The sequence below is a fragment of the Saimiri boliviensis genome, chromosome 16 (assembly GCF_048565385.1).
Source record: "Saimiri boliviensis isolate mSaiBol1 chromosome 16, mSaiBol1.pri, whole genome shotgun sequence".
Taxonomy (NCBI): domain Eukaryota; kingdom Metazoa; phylum Chordata; class Mammalia; order Primates; family Cebidae; genus Saimiri; species Saimiri boliviensis.
Window position 1 is genome coordinate 34560850 of NC_133464.1, and position 21759 is coordinate 34582608.

Below are 21759 nucleotides of genomic sequence, written 5' to 3' on the forward strand. Positions count from 1 at the left end.
TACGGCATGCCAGCTTGGGTGATAAAGTGAAATGGAAGGAAGGAAGGAAGCAAGGAAGGAAGGAAGGAAGGAAGAAAGGTAGAAAGGTAGGCCAGGAGGCAGGGAGGAAAGGAGGGAGAGAAAGTTTCCTACCCTAGAACCTTGGAAACGTGTCAAGATAGACAAGGTCATTTACCGATTATTGTTTCTGAGAGTTGAAGGTTTCACTTTAATAAGATTGTCCAAGTCTTGGCTGTTTAAAAGAAAGAGAGAAAAGAAGTTCAGATTAGTAATAGGTTTTACAGTTGTGCTAGGTCAATAAAGCAACATTATAAATCAATTCCATCCAGGGCAATAGACAAATAAAAACATGAACTGACTGCTTCTGTTTGATTACCTCTGATTGTTTCTGATTACTGCAGGATTTACTTTGATGAGGTTATCAAGATCTTGGTTTCTTTAAATCAAAAAATAAAAAGAAAGCAAGTTAATTATGAATTTTTTGGGTAATATCCTTAAGGCTATAAATCTGCTTGAAGTAATAATAAAATTTAATATTCTTTCTGACCAAAACACATTAAAACAACATAGTTTTATTACCTTTGGTTGGTTGTGAAATGTTCAGGATTCACTGTGATGAGTTTATCAAGATCTTGTTTCCTTTAAGTGGAAAAAATATTATAGCAACTTGGGTTAGAAATAATCACAGGTTTAAGATAATTGGAAATGGAAAGAAAGGATAATAGTATGAGACATATTGTTTTGGTATTGACTAACCATGTAATATGTTTTCTAATCAATTTAGAGGATGAAGAATTATGCCTTATCAGAAGAAAACTTACTATAATTTTATACATTTTATTGTCAGAGCCTGTCTACAAGGATATGCTGGTTAAGTCGCCATGGCAAACATCTGGTAACTGACATTGTTCATTCCAGAATGTATTAACATTATGAAGATATCAACTGATTTTAATATCCTTATTTTCAAAATCAGGTTCACCAACTAAGGATATCAATTTTTTTAAAAAATAAACTCTAAAATGGGGATTATTCTTAATATAAGGTTTAGCAAAGAGAATTCCAGCAGTCCACCAAAATTGTGGGTTTTTTCCTCTTTGATGACTGAAAAACTGATTTAAACTCAGCTGTTCATGGTAACATAAGTTACATACTCTGAAAACTGTCCACTCTCATTTGAAACTCTTCCTGATTCTCTTCTCAGCCCCAGAACAGTATTTCCTCCCATATAGTTTGCTACAATTCACTGCCTCAGCATAACACCTTGTTTTAAGGGTCAGAAAGTAGTGATTATTCAGTGTTCCTCTGAACCCACTTTAATACTTATTCAGGGAAATACATGGCAGTTATCAGGGCAAGAGATTGCAGAACTGACAGCACCTGCTTTCAGCACCATCTGGGACATAATAGACATGTACTTCTCCCCGCAACGGTGCTTTTTCCTTATATTAAAATAAAATACATTTTATTCATCAAAAAAATGATGTAAGGTTAGGGACTGAAAGAGCATCATTTAGAGATGAATCATCAGAAAGTCTGAGAAAAGGTCTGCCTTTTCTTCCCAAGCCCTCAACATTTCCATAGAATGTTCAGGTTTCATTTAGTTTGATTTATTCCTCATGGTTCTCACCTCTCCATAGTCTGTGGGAAGGCTCTAACTGAATTTTCACTGTTTTGAGCTTTCTTCAATGATAATATTCTCAATTGAACATAATAAACTGATATTTATAAATACTATTAAAATAATGATTGACATATGAGAACTAACTATCCACAACGGAATTTCCTCATGTAAGTTGATGGCAAAATCTAAATAAAATAAACTGTGAGAGAGATCCAAGATGGCTGATCACTAGCAGCTCGGAATTGTAGCTCCCAGTGAAAGCGCAGAGAACGAGAGGACGCCACACTTTCAGATGAATTCTTGTTGCTCACGCACTAGGAGATTCCCAGCGGAGGAGCCCCACGGGTTGCCAGCATGACTCTTGTGACTAGCGAGGTGGTTTTGCCAGCACATTGGAGCGTCGGTTCTTGGTGCAGCGGAGGAGCCCCACGGGTCGCCAGCGTGACTCTTGTGACCAGCGAGGTGGTTTTGCCAGCACGTTGGAGCGTCGGTTCTTGGTGCAGGGTCAGAAAAGCACCATCAATCTTAATGCCGCTGTTTTAGTCGGCACAGTGAGTTGCTCAGATTTCGGCACTGAGAATCAATAAGTTGGACGTCCACTCAGAAACTCAATTACAAAGATGGTAATTATAAAGACCACAGATGGATAAATCTACAATGAAGGGAAGAAAACAGCCAAAAAAGGCTGAGAATACCCAAGATCAGAACGTCTCTCCCTCAGCAGGGGATCACAGTTCCTCATCAGCAATGGAACAAGGCTTGATGGAGAATGAGTGTGTTCCAATTACAGAAGCAGGCTTCAAAATGTGGATAATAAGAAACTTCTGTGAATTAAAATAATTTATTCTAACACAATCCAAAGAAACTAAGAACTTCGAAAAAAGGTTTGATGAAATGTTAACAAGAATACATAATTTAGAGAGGAATATAAGTGAATTGATGGAGCTGAAAAACACAATATGAGAACTTCGTGAAGTATGCACAAGTTTTAACAGCCGAATTGATCAAGCAGAAGAAAGGATATTAGAGGTCGAAGACCAACTCAACGAAATAAAACGAGAAGACAAGATTAGAGAAAAAAGGATAAAAAGGAACGAGCAAAGTCTCCAAGAAATATGGGACTATGTGAAAAGATCTAATCTACGCTTGATAGGTGTACCTGAATGTGACAAAGAGAATGAATCCAAACTGGGAAATACACTTCAGGATATTATTGAGGAAAATTTTCCCAACCTAGTTACGCAGGATAATATTCAACTCCAGGTAATACAGAGAACACCACAGAGATAATCCTCAAGAAGAGCAATTCCAAGGCACATAATCGTCAGATTCACCAGGGTTGAAATGAAGGAGAAAATACTAAGGGCAGCCAGAGAGAAAGGCCAGGTTACCCACAAAGGGAAGCCTATCAGACTTACAGCAGATCTCTCAGCAGAAACCCTACAAGCCAGAAGAGAGTGGGGACCAATATTCAACATCCTTAAAGAAAAGAACTTCCAACCAAGAATTTCACATCCAGCCAAACTCAAGCACACAGAGATTTCATCACCACCAGGCCTGCTTTACAAGAGCTTCTGAAAGAACCACTACACATAGAAACGAAGAAACAGTATCAGCCTTTCTAAAAAATACCAAAAAGTAAAGAGCATCAGTATAATGAAGAATTTACATCAACTAATGGGCAAAACAGCCAGCTAATATTAAATGGCAGTATTAAACTCACATATATCATCATTAATTCTACATTTAAATTGACTAAATCCCCCAATCCAAAGACAGACAGGCAATTTGGATAAAAAACTAAAACCCATTGGCATGCTGCATCCAGACCCATCTCACATTCAAGGATACACAAAAACTCAAAACAAAGGAATGGAGAAAGATTTACCAACCAAACGGAGAGCAAAAATAAATAAATAAAAAGCAGAAGTTACAATTTTTGCCTCTGATAAAATAGTCGTTAAAACAACAAAGATCAAAAGAAGCAAAGAAGGACATTATATAATAATAAAAGGATCAATGCAACAACAAGAAGAGCTAAAGATTCTAAATATATATGCACCCAATACAGGAATACCCATACATACAAGACTAATAAAGAGACTTAGACTCCCACACAATAATAGTGGGAGACTTCAACATTAACATTAGACAGATCAATGAGACAGAAAATTAACAAGGATATCCAGGACTTGAACTCAGTAAACTTGAGAATCAAGAAGTTCTTTACTTGAACAAGTAAATTTAATTAACATTTATAGAACTCTCCACTTTAAATACACAAAATATACACTCATATCAGTACCACATCATATCAACTTAGAAGTTTAAACGAAATATTGGTTGGCTCCTTGTTTGTTATTCTCTTCCCTCATTTTCTTTTATGTCTCCATTATCAAGCACAATTATAGACATACCCATATTAGACTGCATTCTAGCCCGGGCAATAAAGCAATACCCCCATTCTCTCTCCCTCTTCCTCTTTCTCTTTCTTCCTCTTCTTTATTCTTTTCCTTATTATTCTTTTTTTCTTTCTCTCTTTAAAAAAAAACTAAACTGTGTCAGAAATACAATAGTCTTTAAAATGAGGTTAATTGCACATATTATTTGAAAAAATACAAAGATAAAACTTTGTAGACAGTATGTTCAAAAGCCACACTTAAAAAAAATACATAAAATTAATCACAATATTTATTAGTGTAACTACAGACAATATTTATGTGTCAGCATAATCAAAAGTAACATAAAAAAAAAAAAACAAAAAAACCCACAAGAACTTACATTTTCACTGTCCTACTGAGCATAAAAATTTGATTTACCTAATAATTAAAATGATATTCCAACCACTGTTACATAAAGCCCAGTAGGAAATGCATTTTACATCACAGCCTAATACTGTCTTTTACAGACAAACAGACACACTCACAAACACAAAGACATAAAGTTTACAAAATAATATTCTTACTACATAAGAACTCTCATATTTTCTGTTCAGTTCATTCCATTTAATTAAGAGAAACATGCTGATTGCTCTGAACTAAGTTAATTACAAGACCCTTTAATGGGTTGCAACCCACATTTGAGAAACACTAGCTTAGAAAACATAAATACATGCTATATTCTACCACCACTCCTCTAAAGGCAACACTGTGTGTCAGGAAAACAAAAATCTCAGGAACAGTCCTGAATTGCTTTGATTGATCACAACATGCAATTTTTGAAAACAACAAATACGCAGATTTTTTTCAGGCCCTAGATCCTGCAAAGCAATCATATCTAAATTTTATCCAAGAAAATGGAACATTTTCTCTCTCAAGTTACTGTTTTTATTTAGTTAGCTTTAAGAATGTTATAGGGATACATTAGGATATTTAGGTTATTATTACTTTCATGCAGTTTAAAAGCTGTGAAGTGTTTTGTAATCATTTGCACATTTGTGCCGTTGTAATATATGAAGTACTGTTTCAAGTGACCCTGTGAGAACAGTAAAAAACACCTCCTGGCCATCCCACAGCAAGAGCAACAATCCTATTTTTACAGCCTCTGCTATTTCCCTAGGTGCTTAATTAATTTTTATATATTTTAGGATCTAAGTCTGTGTGCTGGGTTGTAAAGACTAGGCATTGGCCTGGGAGTTAGAAGATCTCACAGATGACTATGAGATTTTTGCCCCTGGTCCCAGTATTCTCATCTATAAATGAGGAGACTGTATTGGATAATCTCCAAGGCTCTGTCCATTTCCAAACATCTCCTCCTAGGATTCCATAAATATGAATTTTACTGCCTCTGTGTTTATTAGTTAGCTCTTCAATATCACTCCTTTTTTAAAATGCAACTCATTGACAATATATTCTATATTCAGCAAGCAGTACATGAATGCTCCAAAATGTTATATATTAAACTGACAACCTGTTATTGTCTTGGAGTAACATCTCTGTGCCCCTGGTACATAATTAGCTTTAATCTATGTTAATTGCCTGTTGTTAACAAGATGGGGTTTGTCTACTGAATTCTCTTTTTGGCTTCCATAACCTGTAATTATACCTAGTATATAAGTAATGATACCTAGTGGTAAGCTGTGAATCCAGCAGGTGCTCAGTAATTACTCACTGCCTAAGAGATCACAGAACTACTATCAGTCTTCCACTAATTTTTTCTGTGACCCTGGTCAAATCACTTAACCTTTCTGAATCTTAATTTCTTCTTCTGCAAAATGAGTAGATTCATCTGGAACATTGGTTTTCAAAATTATTCAAACTACTGGGCCAAGATATCCTAAGATTTCTTCCCTCCATCTCTAAAATTTTACAATTTGTATACATACCAACAAAACTTAAAAGGGGAAATCATGAAACCATTCTTAAGGTACAAATATATATAAAACAGCAATGTATCATGATACTAAATATTCCTTTAACAATAGTCAAAAGGTGAGTTTCATGATCTTACTGACATTACTTCAAGAATTATTAAATTTTAGGTCCATATCCTTGCTGAGCACAGTAAACCTCTAAAGAATAATGAATCTCATAAAATTTCCACTGACTACCAGAAAACTCTTCTAAAATGAGGTAGATGATATTGTTAATGATTAGTCTAATGGAAGTGTCTACGTCTTTTTAATAACCATCATTAATACATTGTTATCAATTTCAAGGACAAAAGTATTCATTTCAATACCACACAAACAAAACAACAAAACATTAACAGCTCCTAGACTATGTTCCTTCCTGCCCATTTCTCACATTGCTCTGTTCAGTTGCTTTACTGGAGGCTTAGAGAAGTGAAGGCACCACAATACATTGTTTCCAGCTCCCTCTCTTTCTTGGCAATTAACAAATATTGAGACATCTAGGTTTTCACCTGTGATGATAGTTTAAGATTTATATTCAACTTGCCCATAGAATAATTCTACATTTATATTAATATTGGGTTTATTTAAGGAGAAGCAAAACAAAAAGTCGCATCCATCTCTTACCCATCAGTGTTTTTGACAGCTTTGGGGTTGACATTAGTATGTTCATCAAGATCTTTTTCACTGCTAAAACAAAATTAGAGGAAATCAGCAAATTTTATACTGGCATTTATTTTTTGTTTTGACAGTTGTAAATCAGTCACTAGAATCCTAGTGTAAAAAGTAATAAGTTTACTGAGTTTCTTATATATATATATATAAGCTATCATTTTTTAATCCTCAAAACAACTCTGTGACATTAATATTATCACCCCCTCCCCACTTATAAACAAAGATATTGCACTTCAGACAGATTACAGGCACTCCCTGGGGCCAGATACCTAAGAAGTAGATGAGGTTGAACCAAAATTCCAACCACAGCAACTGGACCCCAAACTCTACACTCCTTCCCCCAACACCCTCCATCTCATGTTCATAACAATCTCTTACATCCACACAATGCTTTTCACCAACATTGTCTTCACAATTATTCAATGAGTGATAGCTTGGGGTTTCTCTGCCATGATTTTATTAACTTTTGTCCAATGTATAATGGATCTTAATTTCTCAAGAACAGAAGTAAATTCAGTGTCATGCAAAAATATTCTAATCAAGCATAAGAACATTATGTTGTCAGTTTTCTTACAAGTCATTTAAATATTAATCCCTGGATTTGTAAGAGAACAGAAAGCCAATATTTACTCATTTATCCAGTTTTATGAACCTGTAATTTATTATTAATTATAAATTTATGGTTATAATCTAGTTATGCTAATATTGTGTCAAAGGAATTTCTCAAGTAGTAATTACACAGAATTAGCTTCCATATTTTCATTTTCAACAGTAATATAAGGAAATTAATAAAAGCAACAATAGAAAAATCTATCCAGCATTATTACACAACATGTTCTCATTTTTTTATGTCCCCTTTCAAAATGTCTTTAGCCAAATAATTAATCTTATTTTGGGGCATAAATTGGAGACTTGCTAAGAAGTCTTCAATAATCTTAATACATTTACCTTTTGTTTGCTGAAGGGATCACTTTGACAAGATTGTCCAATTCTTGGTTCCTAAAAAAAATGTAAGTTTCAATAGCTAAGTCAACTAAAATCAATAATTTGTATATTTTTTCAACCTTAATATTAATCAAATGACTGTTGCTAATTTAAAACTTTATCTTTACTTAAATTTTTAGCCTTATATAAAAACAGGTGGCTACTGTCAATTCATTTCTTGCATACATTTGTAAAAATGATAATTTAATTTCATTTTATTCTTGTTTCTTTCAAGTCAACTTCAAAGCAGAATTATTCCTAAACACTTTATTTTACACAAAATATAACAGAATTAGACCATTTAGAATATTATCTGGAGGTTATAAGTGAGAGAAAATATAAAATTATTCACTATTTCCATATGTTCCTTGCTTCCCTTCTTCCAAACCAAACAAACAAAAATTGACATTATTTATTAAAAAGAAAAGAAAAAACAGTTATTTTCTAAGTTATAAAAGTAATATATATAATGTAAATATATAATATCACACTACTCCAAGATATTAAATCACTTCAGAATCACACTTTATGCAAAGCTAGATTAGAGCAAGCAAGACTTCAGTTTATATAATTTATGTTTTTATTCTAAACACTCAAATAGGCTCTAAAGAGATGCTGCTGTTATCACAGTAATGATACCAACCCTAACATCAAAAGACCTGAATAGAAAGCTTAATCTGATATACTTTATTATTGGACAATATGTTATATATCCTGGAGATAAAATAATTGCAAAGACTTATATCTTGACTGATCTATAGGTTCATTTTACCATGTGAGTAGTCTTCCATATAAATTATTATATTCTATTACATTGAACTATTTAAAATTGCCATTGTTGGTCAAAAATAGCTGAATGTCAGTAATTTTATAATATTCAACCTCCCAGGCAAATGAATTTGCTATCTTCTTCACATTGAGTAGTGCTATGGGATTTAACAATGAAGAAAAAATTGTAAGAGTAATAATAATACTAATAGATAATGTGTAAAAAGCACTTGAACACTAAGTGTTTTATGAGCATAATCACATTTAATTTTTTTAGTAACTCATGAAGAAATGAACTCTTACAATTCTGATTTTACGTATAAAAAAGCTGAGGCTTAAAGGCGGTTAAGTAATTTGTCAAAGATAACACAGCTACCAAAAGGTTTTCTGAACTCAAAAATCTTAGCACCAAGTAAGAGAAACAGACACACAACCAAATACATGGCAGTATGTGGCTACCAAAATACAACCTCAAACATTATAAAGGAAAGATTGTGAATAATCAGGCCATCTACACCTTTAGAAACTAAGTTATCTTAGGAGAGGGAAAAGACAATTGTCTTTCACTGAATCTTAATCTGTAATGTAATTATATGGTCTCTAGATTTAGTGTCTGTCCCTCAATAGTAAAAATAAAGTTGTATTAATATATGCTAAATCAGTGGGAGGATTAGGCTATATTTCAGAATTCACCTCAACTACATTCAAATTGGACTCTCTTTGCCTGACCAGACAAAATACTATGTACTCTAGGGGTCAGCAAACTACGGCCCTCAAGCTAAATCCAACTTGCAGCCTGGTTTCATAAATAAAGTTTTATTGGAACACAGCCATGCCCACTTGTTAACAAGGTATTATGGCTGCTTTCACACTATTGGCAGAGATGACTAGTTAAAAACAGAGAGAGTTTTGCCCCCCGAAACCAGAACTATTTACTATTAGCCCTTTAAGAAAAAGTTGCTGACCTCTAATCTAGTCTAAATAAGCTCTGTTCAATAGCCACATACTGTAAAATAGACCATATTCCAATAAGCAAAGTAAGATAGGAAATTATCTTGGTATCTTTTATGTCTAACTCATGTTCAAATTCATATAACAATATACATTTACAAGTTGATGGTTCTGTTATGCTTCTTTATTTACTTAACATGATACGTCTTAGAGAAAATTCTTTCTATAAAGGACAAATGTCATTCTTTTATCAATGAACTGCAAATAATTTTTTTAAATGACTTCCCAACTTTAAGAATTGTTTGGGTGGTAGGCAATAAGAAGAGAGGGAATACATGATGGAGGAAGAAGAAGGAAGAACTTTTTTTTTTATCATATGAAGACCTTTCTTTAGGCTACTTAGATCTGGGAAATTGTTTGGGGGTTATGTTTTGTCTCATGGGGAATCTCCATTAATTTTTTAAAAAATCCTAAGCATGGAGCACAAATCTCATACTGGTAAGAGATCATTCCTGTATTTCGAGGAATTCTCTCTCCCATAGCCAGAGAACCTTGAGCAAGTGCTTGAACACCAGATTTCTGACACAGGAGTTGTTGATTTGGGTTCCATCATTGTTTGTCTCTATGGTGGGACAATGCAATTTATCATATTTTAAAGTTGATTAGAAAAAAAGGGAGAAATAGAGCATTCCATAAACCTTACCCTTGGTTAGCTCTGTTTCTTTCAGGAGCCACTTTGATGAGGATGTCGAGATTCTGGTCCCTTGAAAACATAGAAAACCAGATTAGTGGTAGATTTACATCAAATATTTTCAAGTATTTGTTAACTGAAAAATACTTTTATTAAAAATATTTATTAAAATAATAAAATTAAAGATCATCTCAGAGGGCTGGGGGTTTTCAGTTTTGACTATGAATGTACATATAGGGCCCTAACTAAAACTGGAGAGAAATAACGAATAAGAACTTTTAGAAAATGTTTGATGTGCCAGGCCAGGCACTCTTCTTAGTGATTTACATGATTTGTCTCATTCAATCCTCACACCAGTCCTATGACATAGGAAGTATTATTATTCCAGTTTCGTAGCGGGAATGACTGAGACTCAGAAAGCTTAAGTAATTTTCCCACATAGCTAATGGTAGCAGAGCTGCGGTTTAAAGCTAGGTAATCTCTCTGCAGAATGCCTGTGCCTTACCATAACACCAAACATCTTACTGGAACTTAGTAACTGAATTAGCCTTAGGAGAGTTGAGAGAGCTCCTGGTGCAATTTCCTCGCTTTGAGGATGAGAAACTGAAGCCTAAACAGAAGTGACTAGTTCAAACACACACATGTCATAGGAACAGAGAGGCCAAGAACCCACAACTATGGGGTCCAGTCTAGTTCTCTTTCTCCTCTACTGTGTCATCTCCTCTGCGTAAGAAAAATAATAAATCAATAAACAAAAATGTCCTGTCCATTCTAGGAGAAAAACTATATTCCTGATTAGTCAAAGAGTACCTTCATTGTATCAGAAATTGGTTGACTAAAATTTTTAACATTTCAGATGTGAGGTGGGCAGGGTTACATGGCTTTTCTTGAAGAATCGTTGGGTTCACCATCAGTCATTTAATCATTTTAATTAAAGCTGAAATAATGCTTTATTTATACTTCTGGTCATTGGTTACTATGAAAAAAAAGGGAGATTACTAAATCTTACCCTGGGATACTTTTTTCTGTTCCTGGATTCACTTTGATGAAGTTATTAACGTCTTTGGAACTTCAAACAAAAACCAAAAAACATGATAAATAAAAATGGGATTAAATCAATTGGCTGTTTTGATTTCAAGGATATTTGTACTTAAGATAAATTTTACTATTAAGTTTTGAGAGAAATTTATACCAGTCTATGCTCTTAATTTAAAATACTAAAATTTGTGACCTACTTACCAATCGTTGGTACACTGATGTGGTTTTTCATTTATTCCCAAATAAAACCATATAATTAGGGCAAGACTCAATTTAAAAAAAAATCAATTAAAAAATGACATAATAATTTGCTAAAACCTCTCACCTGGTTCCCCTAAGCATTCCATCTAATGCTACAGCTATAACTAAACTGTTTTGTTAATAATTTCCATTTGTAATATCATTTTATTTTAAATGATTTGATACCCATTATTTCATTAGTTCCTAACAACTATCAAGCGACAAAGAACAAACATCATTATTATTATTTGACATAGTGTCTGGCTTCATCACCCAGGTTGGAGTGCAGTGGCTGGATCTCGGCTCACTGTAACTTCCACCTCCCGGGTTCAAGCAATTCTCCTGTCTCAGCCTCCCAAGTAGCAGGGACTACAGGTGCACTCCACTATGCCTGGCTAATTTTTGTATTTTTTGTAGAGACAGGGTTTCACCGTGTTGGCCAGGTTGGACCTGAACTCCCGATCTCAAGTAATCTGCTCACCACAGCCTTCCAAAATACTGGAATTACTGGGATTGCAGGCGTAAACCTCCCTACCCGGCCAAACATTATAATCCTCATTTTATAACTAAGGAGGCTGCAGCTCTGCATTCAAGGGATGTGTTCAAAGACACCAAGCTGCTAAGTAATGGAGTTCAGAGTTTCTGATCCCAATCCAAAGGCTTTTCAACACACCTTCTTTCCTGAGTGCCACAAATGGATGGGGAACAGGAAGGAAGAAAGGTAAGACATAATCCTCACCCTTGGTTACTTCTGTTTACTTCAGGAGTCAGTTTGATGAGATTGTCGAGGCTCTGGCCCCTTTAAAACATTGAAGAAATAGGTGAGACTGACAAGAAGAAGATAAAACTATTCATTAAAACTCAGAAGCAGTGTAAACAGTCATTGAGATCGTGTCAAGGAGTTGAAGACTGAAGATTGTGAAAGGTGGCTAGGCAGAAGATATAGGGATTTACACACCTCTGAAGTTCATTGAGACTCAGGGAGACAGTATTTTAGTCTCAGAGCCATTTGGCCACCAGCAAGTATTGTACTAGGATTCTCTCTACTTATCTGCACTAAATGCTATAATTTTAACTTTTGCCAGGTGCATGAAACATTTTTGTAACTTAGTCTATACACTTGTTTCATGAAATGTTCCAGAAGGGATGCTCTTTATCATCCTCCAACACGTGAACTTTAAAACCAACTTTGGAGAATCCATATTTTGTAAAATTGGCATTCATTAGCCAATTTTCTATCAGAAAACTGTATCAAGATTAATACAACAATTTGTTAAAAATCTCTGATACACAACCCAGGAATTGCTTCTGGTACTTATAACTGTGCATTAGAACTATGAATTTTGACTAGTTGTTTTTAGCAACAAACAATAGGAACGTTAAAATCGATGGAGTTTTGAAACATTCTCAAATGTAAGATATGACAAGTATAATATAAAGCGCAACACTCTGGCTGGGCATGATGGCTCATTCCTGTAATCGCAGCATTTTGGGAGGCCAAGGCAGGAGGGCTGCTTGAGCCCAGGAGGTCCAGGCCAGACTGGGCAACACAGCAAAATCCTGTGTCCATAGAATTTTTTTTTTTTAATTAGCCTGGCATGGTGATGCACGCCTGTGGCTCTAGCTACTCAAGTGGCTGAGGTGAGAAGATCCCCTTGAGCCCAGGCATTTGAGGCTGCAGTGAACCGTGATTGCACCACTGCAACCCAGCCTGGGACAGAGCAAGCCCTGTCTCAGAAATAAAATAAAATAAAAATTTCCACCAAGTTATCGAAAACATTTTAGTAGCTTCTTGTTACTCTTTAGTAGACCTCGGTTTCTGATCTTAGTGGAATTTTGTTTTTCTCCCTGCATTTACATGTGTTTTCTGCATACCAGTAGTAGGAATAAATGCTTCTCTAATCTATAGAGGATGCCATGTAGGGAAAAGAACATCCACAGGAAGGCCCTTTTGCAGTGCTTCTCCACACTCTGTGATTCTACTAAAGCTATATCCAGAGGCCCAAAGGTTTTGTCTATACAATATCAAGGATACAGATATTTGGAAGCAACGAGATGTCAATTCGAGTCCTTTATTTGTATCCAGATGTCTGAGAATGTGACATACAGACTCAAAGAAGCAATAATTAATTTGAACCTTTGTTATGCAAATAATGAAACAATTAGCCCCACAGAAGCAATCACTCTACTTCAGATTACTCCTTGTTGATTTCTGCCTAAATGAAGTATGTAGGATTTGAAGACCAGTGACTGAGAAAAAAAAATTCCCGGAATGTTATTTCCAGCCTTGTGTATTCAAAAAAATAACACAACAGTAAGCATTACAACTCCTCCCTTTGTGTTCACTGTGGAGTTTGCTTTGACTATATTGTTAGGACTTGATCTCTTTAAACATTAAATAAAGTACATAATAAAATAAGGTTATTTAAATTTCATAGTTCATTAAGTCCATAAAGAAGAGTGGGATGATTAATGTAGTAATGCACTAATTAACGTAATAATGTAAAGTAATATGTGAGTTTAACTATGTAAAGCAATACCTCATACTGTACATATCTTCAATGTTATGGGTTACTTCAATCCACAAACAGTTTTGGAAAGCCTACCATGGACCACACCCTGCCCCAAGCTCAGGATAAATGTGAACAGCACAGATACAGAATTAGACCTCATGCGGCTTCCATTCCAACTTGGGAAGAGGCAGGCAATATACAATTAAACAAATAAATGAATACCACAATTCCAAATAACAATATATGTTATGAGGAAGTTTAAAAACAGTGGTTGGTTCCTGCTGTGCTGGGGTTGGGGAAGGGGACAGTGACTTAATTATATTCTGTGGTCAGAAATGACCTGTTTGAGGAGGTAATGATACGGGAATAGAGCATCCCAGGAAGTGGGAACAGCATATGCCGAAGCCTTAAGGCAAGAATGAGCCTGGAATAGAAAAATATCGGCTTGGCTAGGTTTTACTGAGAAATTAAATGGCCTTTGCTTTGTTTTTAAAAGATCCACAGACTTCATTATGTTCAGAAAAAGGCAATGACAACTACTGTCCTCAAAAGCCCACAGGAAGTACACACATACAAATATAGACATATGTGCTGCACATATGCTCACACACACAGGTGCATACACATCATGTACATATGCACTCATATACAGACAAAAGCACGTGAATATTTATACATATACTCATGAAAATGCAAGCATCATGCATATGTATGCAATCACACACATGTGCAATGTACACACAAGCAATGCACACACTCATGTACATGTGCAATCACCTGCATATAGACACATGCATGGATACATGCACTCATGAACACACAAGTATACATGCACATGAGTGCACAAAAACATCTGTATGCATGCATATACACATGAGCACAGGGATGCCCACATATACACACAACAACATATGAAAAAACATAAGTCCTGATTGGAAATATTATTTTTAATAAAAATTAGAAAAGAAAATATGATTTTTCTTGGAAAGTCAAAATTTAATATTTGAACACTAAATTATGAAGAGAATATAACACCTGAATCTTCATTATTGCAATAATTACTTGTATCTACTATGTGCCAGGCATGAGAATCCTATGATTCCTCTTTTGTAAATGAGTACACTGAGGCACAGAGACACAGTTAGCAAATGACAGAGCCAGAATATGAACCTAGGTTTTTTGGATTCCCTGCTCACATTCACTACCTCAGGTTACCTCCCTGAACCACCCAGGAACTGAAGGACATCAATGCTTTCTTCTCTGTCTACTGGTTGCAAGCTTGTGCAAGCCTCCAGTTCACTGGGTTGCTGTGCCTCTGACCATGCCACACCTACACAAGCAGGGCAGGTGTGACAGTGGGTACAACAGCTTTTCAACTAGCTGAGCCTTTCCCCTGCCAACTGGGCCTGCAGGCACCCATGACACATTTTAGAATTGACAAATAATATCATGTACTGAGCTAACGAAATGGAAAAGAATTCAAGGGAAACCATATGGAATTATGTGTTACACTGTTTCCAGCAACATACCAACAAACTCAGTTTCAAAAATATTCCATCTGCCTTATAAAACATAAAAAAGAAGAAGAGGTAAGTTCTCCAGACTTACTTGGCAACTCATGGGTAAGAACAAAGCACACTTTGTTAAGCTCTTCATCTTTAAATACACACACACTACATGCACATACACACACTACACACAAATATACCACATACGCACATGTAGTTCATACATATACACACTCGCACATGCACTTATACATACACACACATACACTTATACACACACACATTTATACACACATGTACTTAAAACCACATACCAGATACACACACACACACTCAAACACAGACACTACTTATATCTACATACATATATTTATTACACACTTACACATACATACATGCATTTATATATAAACACACTACTTATATATTTACACATATACATTTATACACACATGTACCCACACTAGCATACAAAGAAACAAATACATTTAGTTCAGTAGAGAAGGCCAGCCAAAATTCCCATTTAGTTTCTTAAAATTATTTGATAACAAACTTCACCCAAGAATAAAATGAAGGAGATTTAGGTGTATCACTTGTACAGAATTACTTAATATAAAGTGCTTAGAGAAAAGAGCTCAGTTTGTTTTGGCTTGAATTCCAATTTACTGCCCTGAATATCAACACTCAGAATTCTAATGAGCTTGTAAATGCCAAACAAAGGGAAGGGGGACCTTTAAATGCCTTACCTCCTAATATTTTTATTTGTTTCAGGATCCACTTTAATAAGCCCATCCAGGTCTTGTTTTCTTTGAATAAGGAAATGAATTTTAATGAATGATGTTAAAAATAAAGCACTAATCAGATGAATAACGGCTGAAAAAATTAAGAAGTGGTAAATATGCAAGTTTTATATATCAATGTAAAGTTTTAAAGCTCTAAATGCAAATGAAAATTATTCTCTTACATCTTGAGCTGAAGACCATTTAAGGTTGCTTATTTGTTAGTAATAAATGTGATTTTTTGTTTTGTTCTCAGAATGCTAAGCATACATGAAACTTGTTATTTAACAAAATCGAACTTTGCCTTCAGATACATCTTGTTAGGACAGTCCAAGCAGGCAGCATTGAAATAACATTAAGTTAGATTAAGTTCTACACTGGACCCAGACAGTATAAATGTCTACTCAACAAATTGAATACAATCGCCTATTCTGTTTTTAAGTATTAGGAATAATGTTGAGAATCATAATTTAATAATAAAAATCATTTAACAATATTCATAAAGAGAATAAGAATGTATGTTTTCATATAAACTCAGCTATCTACCTAACCCAAACCATTTAAAATATTATTTTCTTCAGAATAGATTATGGTGAGCAAAAAAGGGCAAGAAAAAAACAGCTCACATTACCATGTGTCAGGTGTTTTCAGGACCAAATGATCAGAAAGACCTTTAATGTGATTATCCTTAACTTACCTTTATTAATTTCCACAATAGCATTTCATTTAATACCACATACCAAAAGTTATTGATTGACTCCCCAGTGGGACACAGCCCACCCCATTAAAATACTTGGATACCAAAACAGGCAGAAGCAAAATCTAAAAGGGACAGGAGGGGACAACAGAAGTACTGTGATTGGGTACCACTGCCATGTCCACACAGCTCTGAACAGGGAACAAAGCAGTGGGAGGTCCTTACTCCACCTCTGTGTGCCGCCTCAGCCCCACCTGGACTACCTCCTGAGACCACCACCCTTAGAGAATTTGAATTACCAGAGCTTCAATGATGGCTCACTCTTGGCCGTCTTTGTCATTTTGGAAATACATTTTGAAAATGTTGTTAAAACTGTGCATTCTTACAGCCACAAAGAAATTCAATTCAGTCACTTACCCCTGAAGACAAATCAAAGCCCAAAATCTGGGAGAAAAGTTTGTTTACTATCAAACGTTAAGACAATGCTTCAAAAGTTCACCGTTTTATTGAGGGCAAGGACGGATGGTCCAGTGGCCTATCTTTATTGTCTAATTCCATGCTAATAAAATATGGTTATAAAGCTAAAAAACCAAATTATTTTATCTTCTAATGGATTGACACTTAAAAAAAATCATAATCAAAGACATTAATTATTCTTACCCAGTGGTATTTTCATTTCCTTTGGGATTCACTTTGATAGTATTATCAAGGTTTTCACTTCGTCAAAAAAAAAAAGTTTGTCAGTTTCAAAACATTCCTATAATATTAGACACATACTTCTTCCATATTCCCAATGATTAATTCAAGCTTCTGGAGACAATTATTATGCAGACATTAAATTCACTTTTAGTATAAAAATTGCCTATCAATAATATAGTATAATTAATCCTTAGGATTTTATTGGGCTGTATGTAAATGTATATTTAGATGGAATACACTGTAGACTCTTTGAAGTGAAAATCAGGGCACCAGGGATTAGACACAGAAGAGAGAAGCCAAACATAAAGATGTGATGCTCTCAATATTGTATAATTAATATGAGAGAAAATAACCAACAGTTAGAGACATCTGATTAGTTCTTACCTTCTGCTTGTTTTATCCATCCTGGCATTCACTTTAACAACAGATTCCAGATCTTGTCTTCTTTGGAAAAAAACACCAAAACTTGTCAGTTAGGTTAGAGTACAATTTTTTCCAAAATCTATATAATCAAGAATGTCCCCGAATATGGTGTCAGGTGTTTTAAGGACCAAATGACCAGAAAGCCCTTTGATGTAATTATCCTTAACTTACTTTTATTAATTTCCTCAATAGCATTTCATTTAAAATAGTCTAAATCAGTTTAGAAAAGATTCTCAATGTGGATCTCATTGTGCAATTTTATCCTTTATATTTCTTAATTTAAATTAAAATTTGACACATCTCATAATTATTTAAGAAAATATGGAATAAGAGATTATGTAGCAGGTTTTCCTGCACCTACTTCAGTGCAACTCAATTTTTATACTACACTCCCATTTTTAATGAGGTATAAAAAGCTAATCTGAAAAAAAAGCCCCATCAAGGTATGAGATTTACTTACCCTTTCTCATTTTTTTCAGTCTTTTGATTAACTTTAGTTGGATTTCCAAGGCCTTGGGCTCTTTACAACATTGGGGGATAAAAAGAGAAAGAGAGACTGAGACAAGAGTGACTCAGTGATATATTCAGAATCTCTTAATGACAACAGCAGATTTCCCACAAGAGAAGTAAGATGCAATCAGTGCCTAAAGGATCAGAAGTCCTTAGAAATACTGAATTCAAGTGGTTCTATCCATCATGCAAATGCGTAAGTGGCAACCTGAGACTAAGATACCAACCATTACCGAGTTATGATAGAGTCAACTTAAAAGTTTTAACCAAGGTCTTGGCTTTTGCTTCTTGAAGATGGGTTGGTGGGAGGCTGATTTCAATACATGTATTGAGATATCATCTTATTTAAGCATGAAAATCAATACATCAGGGGTGGAAATCAATTGATCAATATTTTAAGTCTAAATACTTTGAGAATTCAGACAAGTCATTGCTCCTAAAAAGTTAGCGGATGTGTTTAAAGGGTCTGAAGTCACCTTGGTAAAGTCAAAGTAACTGTTACGGTCCCAGTGCTTTATATAAATGAAATAAAACTTTCACATGCCAATGACTCAAAAGTATTAGAGAATATGAAAGCTAATCTCTTTAAATTCGCCCAAGTTTCCAAGTGTTATGCTTTGCCATTTTCATCTGTCTCTGATTTCACTGTGATAAGACTGTCGACATTTCAAGTTATTTCAGTGTGAGAAAGAAGGAGGGAGGAAGGGAAGAAGGAAAAAGAACTAGGACTTTTCCCTACTGTGCAGACAAGATCAGTTATTCCTGCACCAAAACTCAGTAGTTATCAAATTATCCTAGATTACATATCTTTTTCCTAACTCACCAAATGATCTACTTGTGATGCGTATCCTACTTTTCCTATTGTCTTCCACTATTGCACAACCCTCCAAACTGTTTTTAAAAAATATCTGGAATCTCGGCCGGGCGCGGTGGCTCAAGCCTGTAATCCCAGCACTTTGGGAGGCTGAGGCGGGTGGATCACCAGGTCAAGAGATCAAGACCGTCCTGGTCAATATGGTGAAACCCCGTCTCTACTAAAAATACAAAAAAAAGTAGCTGAACATGGTGGCACATGCCTGTAATCCGAACTACTCAGGAGGCTGAGGCAGGAGAATTGCCTGAACCCAGGAGGCGGAGGTTGCAGTGAGCCGAGATCGCGCCATTGCACTCCAGCCTGGGTAACAAGAGCGAAACTCCGTCTCAAAAAAAAAAAAAAAAAAAAAAAAAAAAAAAAATCTGGAATCTCATCTATTCCTAGAAAGCTCATATACCCATGTGAAAAAAAAGACTGTTTTTCAACTTCATCTATTCCACATTTGAAAAAAAATTTGCCTGTAATATGTGGACACGTTTACATCATAATCACATGCTGCTAATAAGCATTCAATGGCTCTGTGATGGTTACTGCCAACATCCTTCATCATAGAGACTTTGTTAAGTGTTCTGCATCAGAAAGGGTTGAGAACACATCTGCCAAGATTGACTTGGAAAGCTAGAATGCCATTCTGGGCATGGATTGGCACAGATAAATGGTTTTTAAAACTAACTGTGACAATAGAAATAATTCTCATGTTAGAAAGGCAAATTTCATGACTAACCAAATACAAAGTAAACAGCCAAAATGGAAGGCAAAAATTGTAGAGATCTCATAAATCCTTGCCCTTTGTCATTCTTGACTATTCTGGGATTTTCTCTGATAAAACTGTCACAGCTTTGGTTTCTTTCAACAAGAAAAATAGTATCAGTCATGTAAGTCAATTATGTAATATATCAGTCAGGCGACAACTATAAGGTAACCTTTTAAATGTTACCAGTTCAGTTACTGATCATTAATTAACTCATTGTATGATTTAAAATAAATAAAAGCATAGCTTTTCATTTTTAAGATATTGACAAATATGTATGAAGAGATATACATATGAAATGACTCAACCAAGATTTCAACTGAGAAGTGCCTTGATACACTCTAAAGACATCAGTGGTGGCCAGACATGGTGGCCCACACCTGTAATCCTAGCACTTTGGGAGGCCGAGGTGGGCAAATCACTTGAGGTCAGGAGTTCAAGATCAGCCTGGCCAACACGGTAAAACCCCATCTCTGCTAAAAATACAAAAATTAGCTGTGCATCTTGGCAGGCACCTGTAATCCCAGCTACTAGGAAGGGTGAGGCAAGAGAATTGCTTGAACTGGGCGGCAGAGGCTGCAGTGAGCTGAAGTAGGGCCTCAGAGCAAGACTCTGTCTTTAAAAAAAAAAGAAAGAAAGAAAAGAAAGACTTCAATGGTGACGGGCTATGCTCCCAGAACCTAAATGCCTTATTATAAATGTATTTAGTTTATAAACCAACCTATTTTCTGCTACCTGTAATAGCTAGTTGTGTTTCTTTCCATTTTAGATATAAAGGGGAACTGGGAGATCATCTAGGTCATAGCCCTCATTTCATAGAAGGAAAGAGAGGAAACAGAGATCTCCAGAAATTATACAACTGGCCCAGGGTCACCCAGATTGATGTTGGGGACAGAACAAGCACCAAGACATACACTATCTCTGGATGCCAGTCTGAGGCCTACTCCACCAGCCTGCCTGACCCTTGTCTTAAGTAGGAAGTCTCCTCCGGAAAATAGTATACTGTCCGGCATTCAATCAAAATGGTCTGTCTTCATAAAATCTTACCCTTTGCCATCTTTATCTGTCTGGGTGCTCACATAGATGAGACTTTCAAGGCTTTTAGCTCTGAAAACACAAATAAATTCACATAAAAGACTGCATATTGAAATGAAATTGTGTGGTATCTTGAAAGGTCAGCTGCAATAAACATTCTCCATGAATTGCTCATTTACTCTTATGAATGGAAGAGCAGAAATCCTTCTGGGTAATTATGTCTGAACTAAATGTACAATGCTGAGAGCACTACCCCATCTGCTAGTACATTTCCATGCCAGAGGATACAACCCCCTTGCAGTTAATGTCTGAAGGAATAAGAGGAGCAATCTGCAAGATAAGATTTTCAGAATTGAGACAGATGCACTTACCTTTTCTCTCTTTCATCTACCTTTGGATTTGTTCTGAAGAGACCATCAAGACCTTGATTCCTTTAAACGTATTGATTTAAAAAAAAACCTCATCAGTGGTAATGACCAATGCTTAACTCTATAAGAACATAGACCAGTTTACATCTAAGATAGGAAATAAAAGCTTGTTGAGGAAGATGAGCTATAATTATTGAAATAGGTATTTTCATAGACTCAAATTTTAAATTGTAGTGGGACTTAGAGAAAATAAAATAAAAGATATAAACTGGGGATCTGC

General features: G+C 35.4%; 1 protein-coding gene across 10 annotated transcripts in view; it reads right to left on the reverse strand.

Annotated features, from left to right (window-relative positions):
* Positions 1–21759, reverse strand: part of SCEL (sciellin) — a 105424-nt gene that overhangs the window by 23471 nt on the left and 60194 nt on the right. For 6 of the 10 annotated variants that reach the window (XM_039473423.2, XM_039473422.2, XM_039473421.2 and 3 more), the window contains 14 exons: positions 21483–21542; positions 21124–21183; positions 18402–18461; positions 17903–17962; positions 17480–17536; positions 16090–16149; positions 12062–12121; positions 11054–11113; positions 10057–10116; positions 7599–7649; positions 6603–6665; positions 580–639; positions 377–436; positions 176–232 (listed from right to left, as the gene is read on the reverse strand). In XM_039473423.2, coding sequence (XP_039329357.1) covers positions 176–232; positions 377–436; positions 580–639; positions 6603–6665; positions 7599–7649; positions 10057–10116; positions 11054–11113; positions 12062–12121; positions 16090–16149; positions 17480–17536; positions 17903–17962; positions 18402–18461; positions 21124–21183; positions 21483–21542 — 828 coding nt within the window. The remainder of the gene's footprint in view (positions 1–175; positions 233–376; positions 437–579; positions 640–6602; positions 6666–7598; positions 7650–10056; positions 10117–11053; positions 11114–12061; positions 12122–16089; positions 16150–17479; positions 17537–17902; positions 17963–18401; positions 18462–21123; positions 21184–21482; positions 21543–21759) is intronic. The other 4 variants (XM_039473418.2, XM_039473419.2, XM_010341649.3 and 1 more) reach the window with 4 other exon arrangements.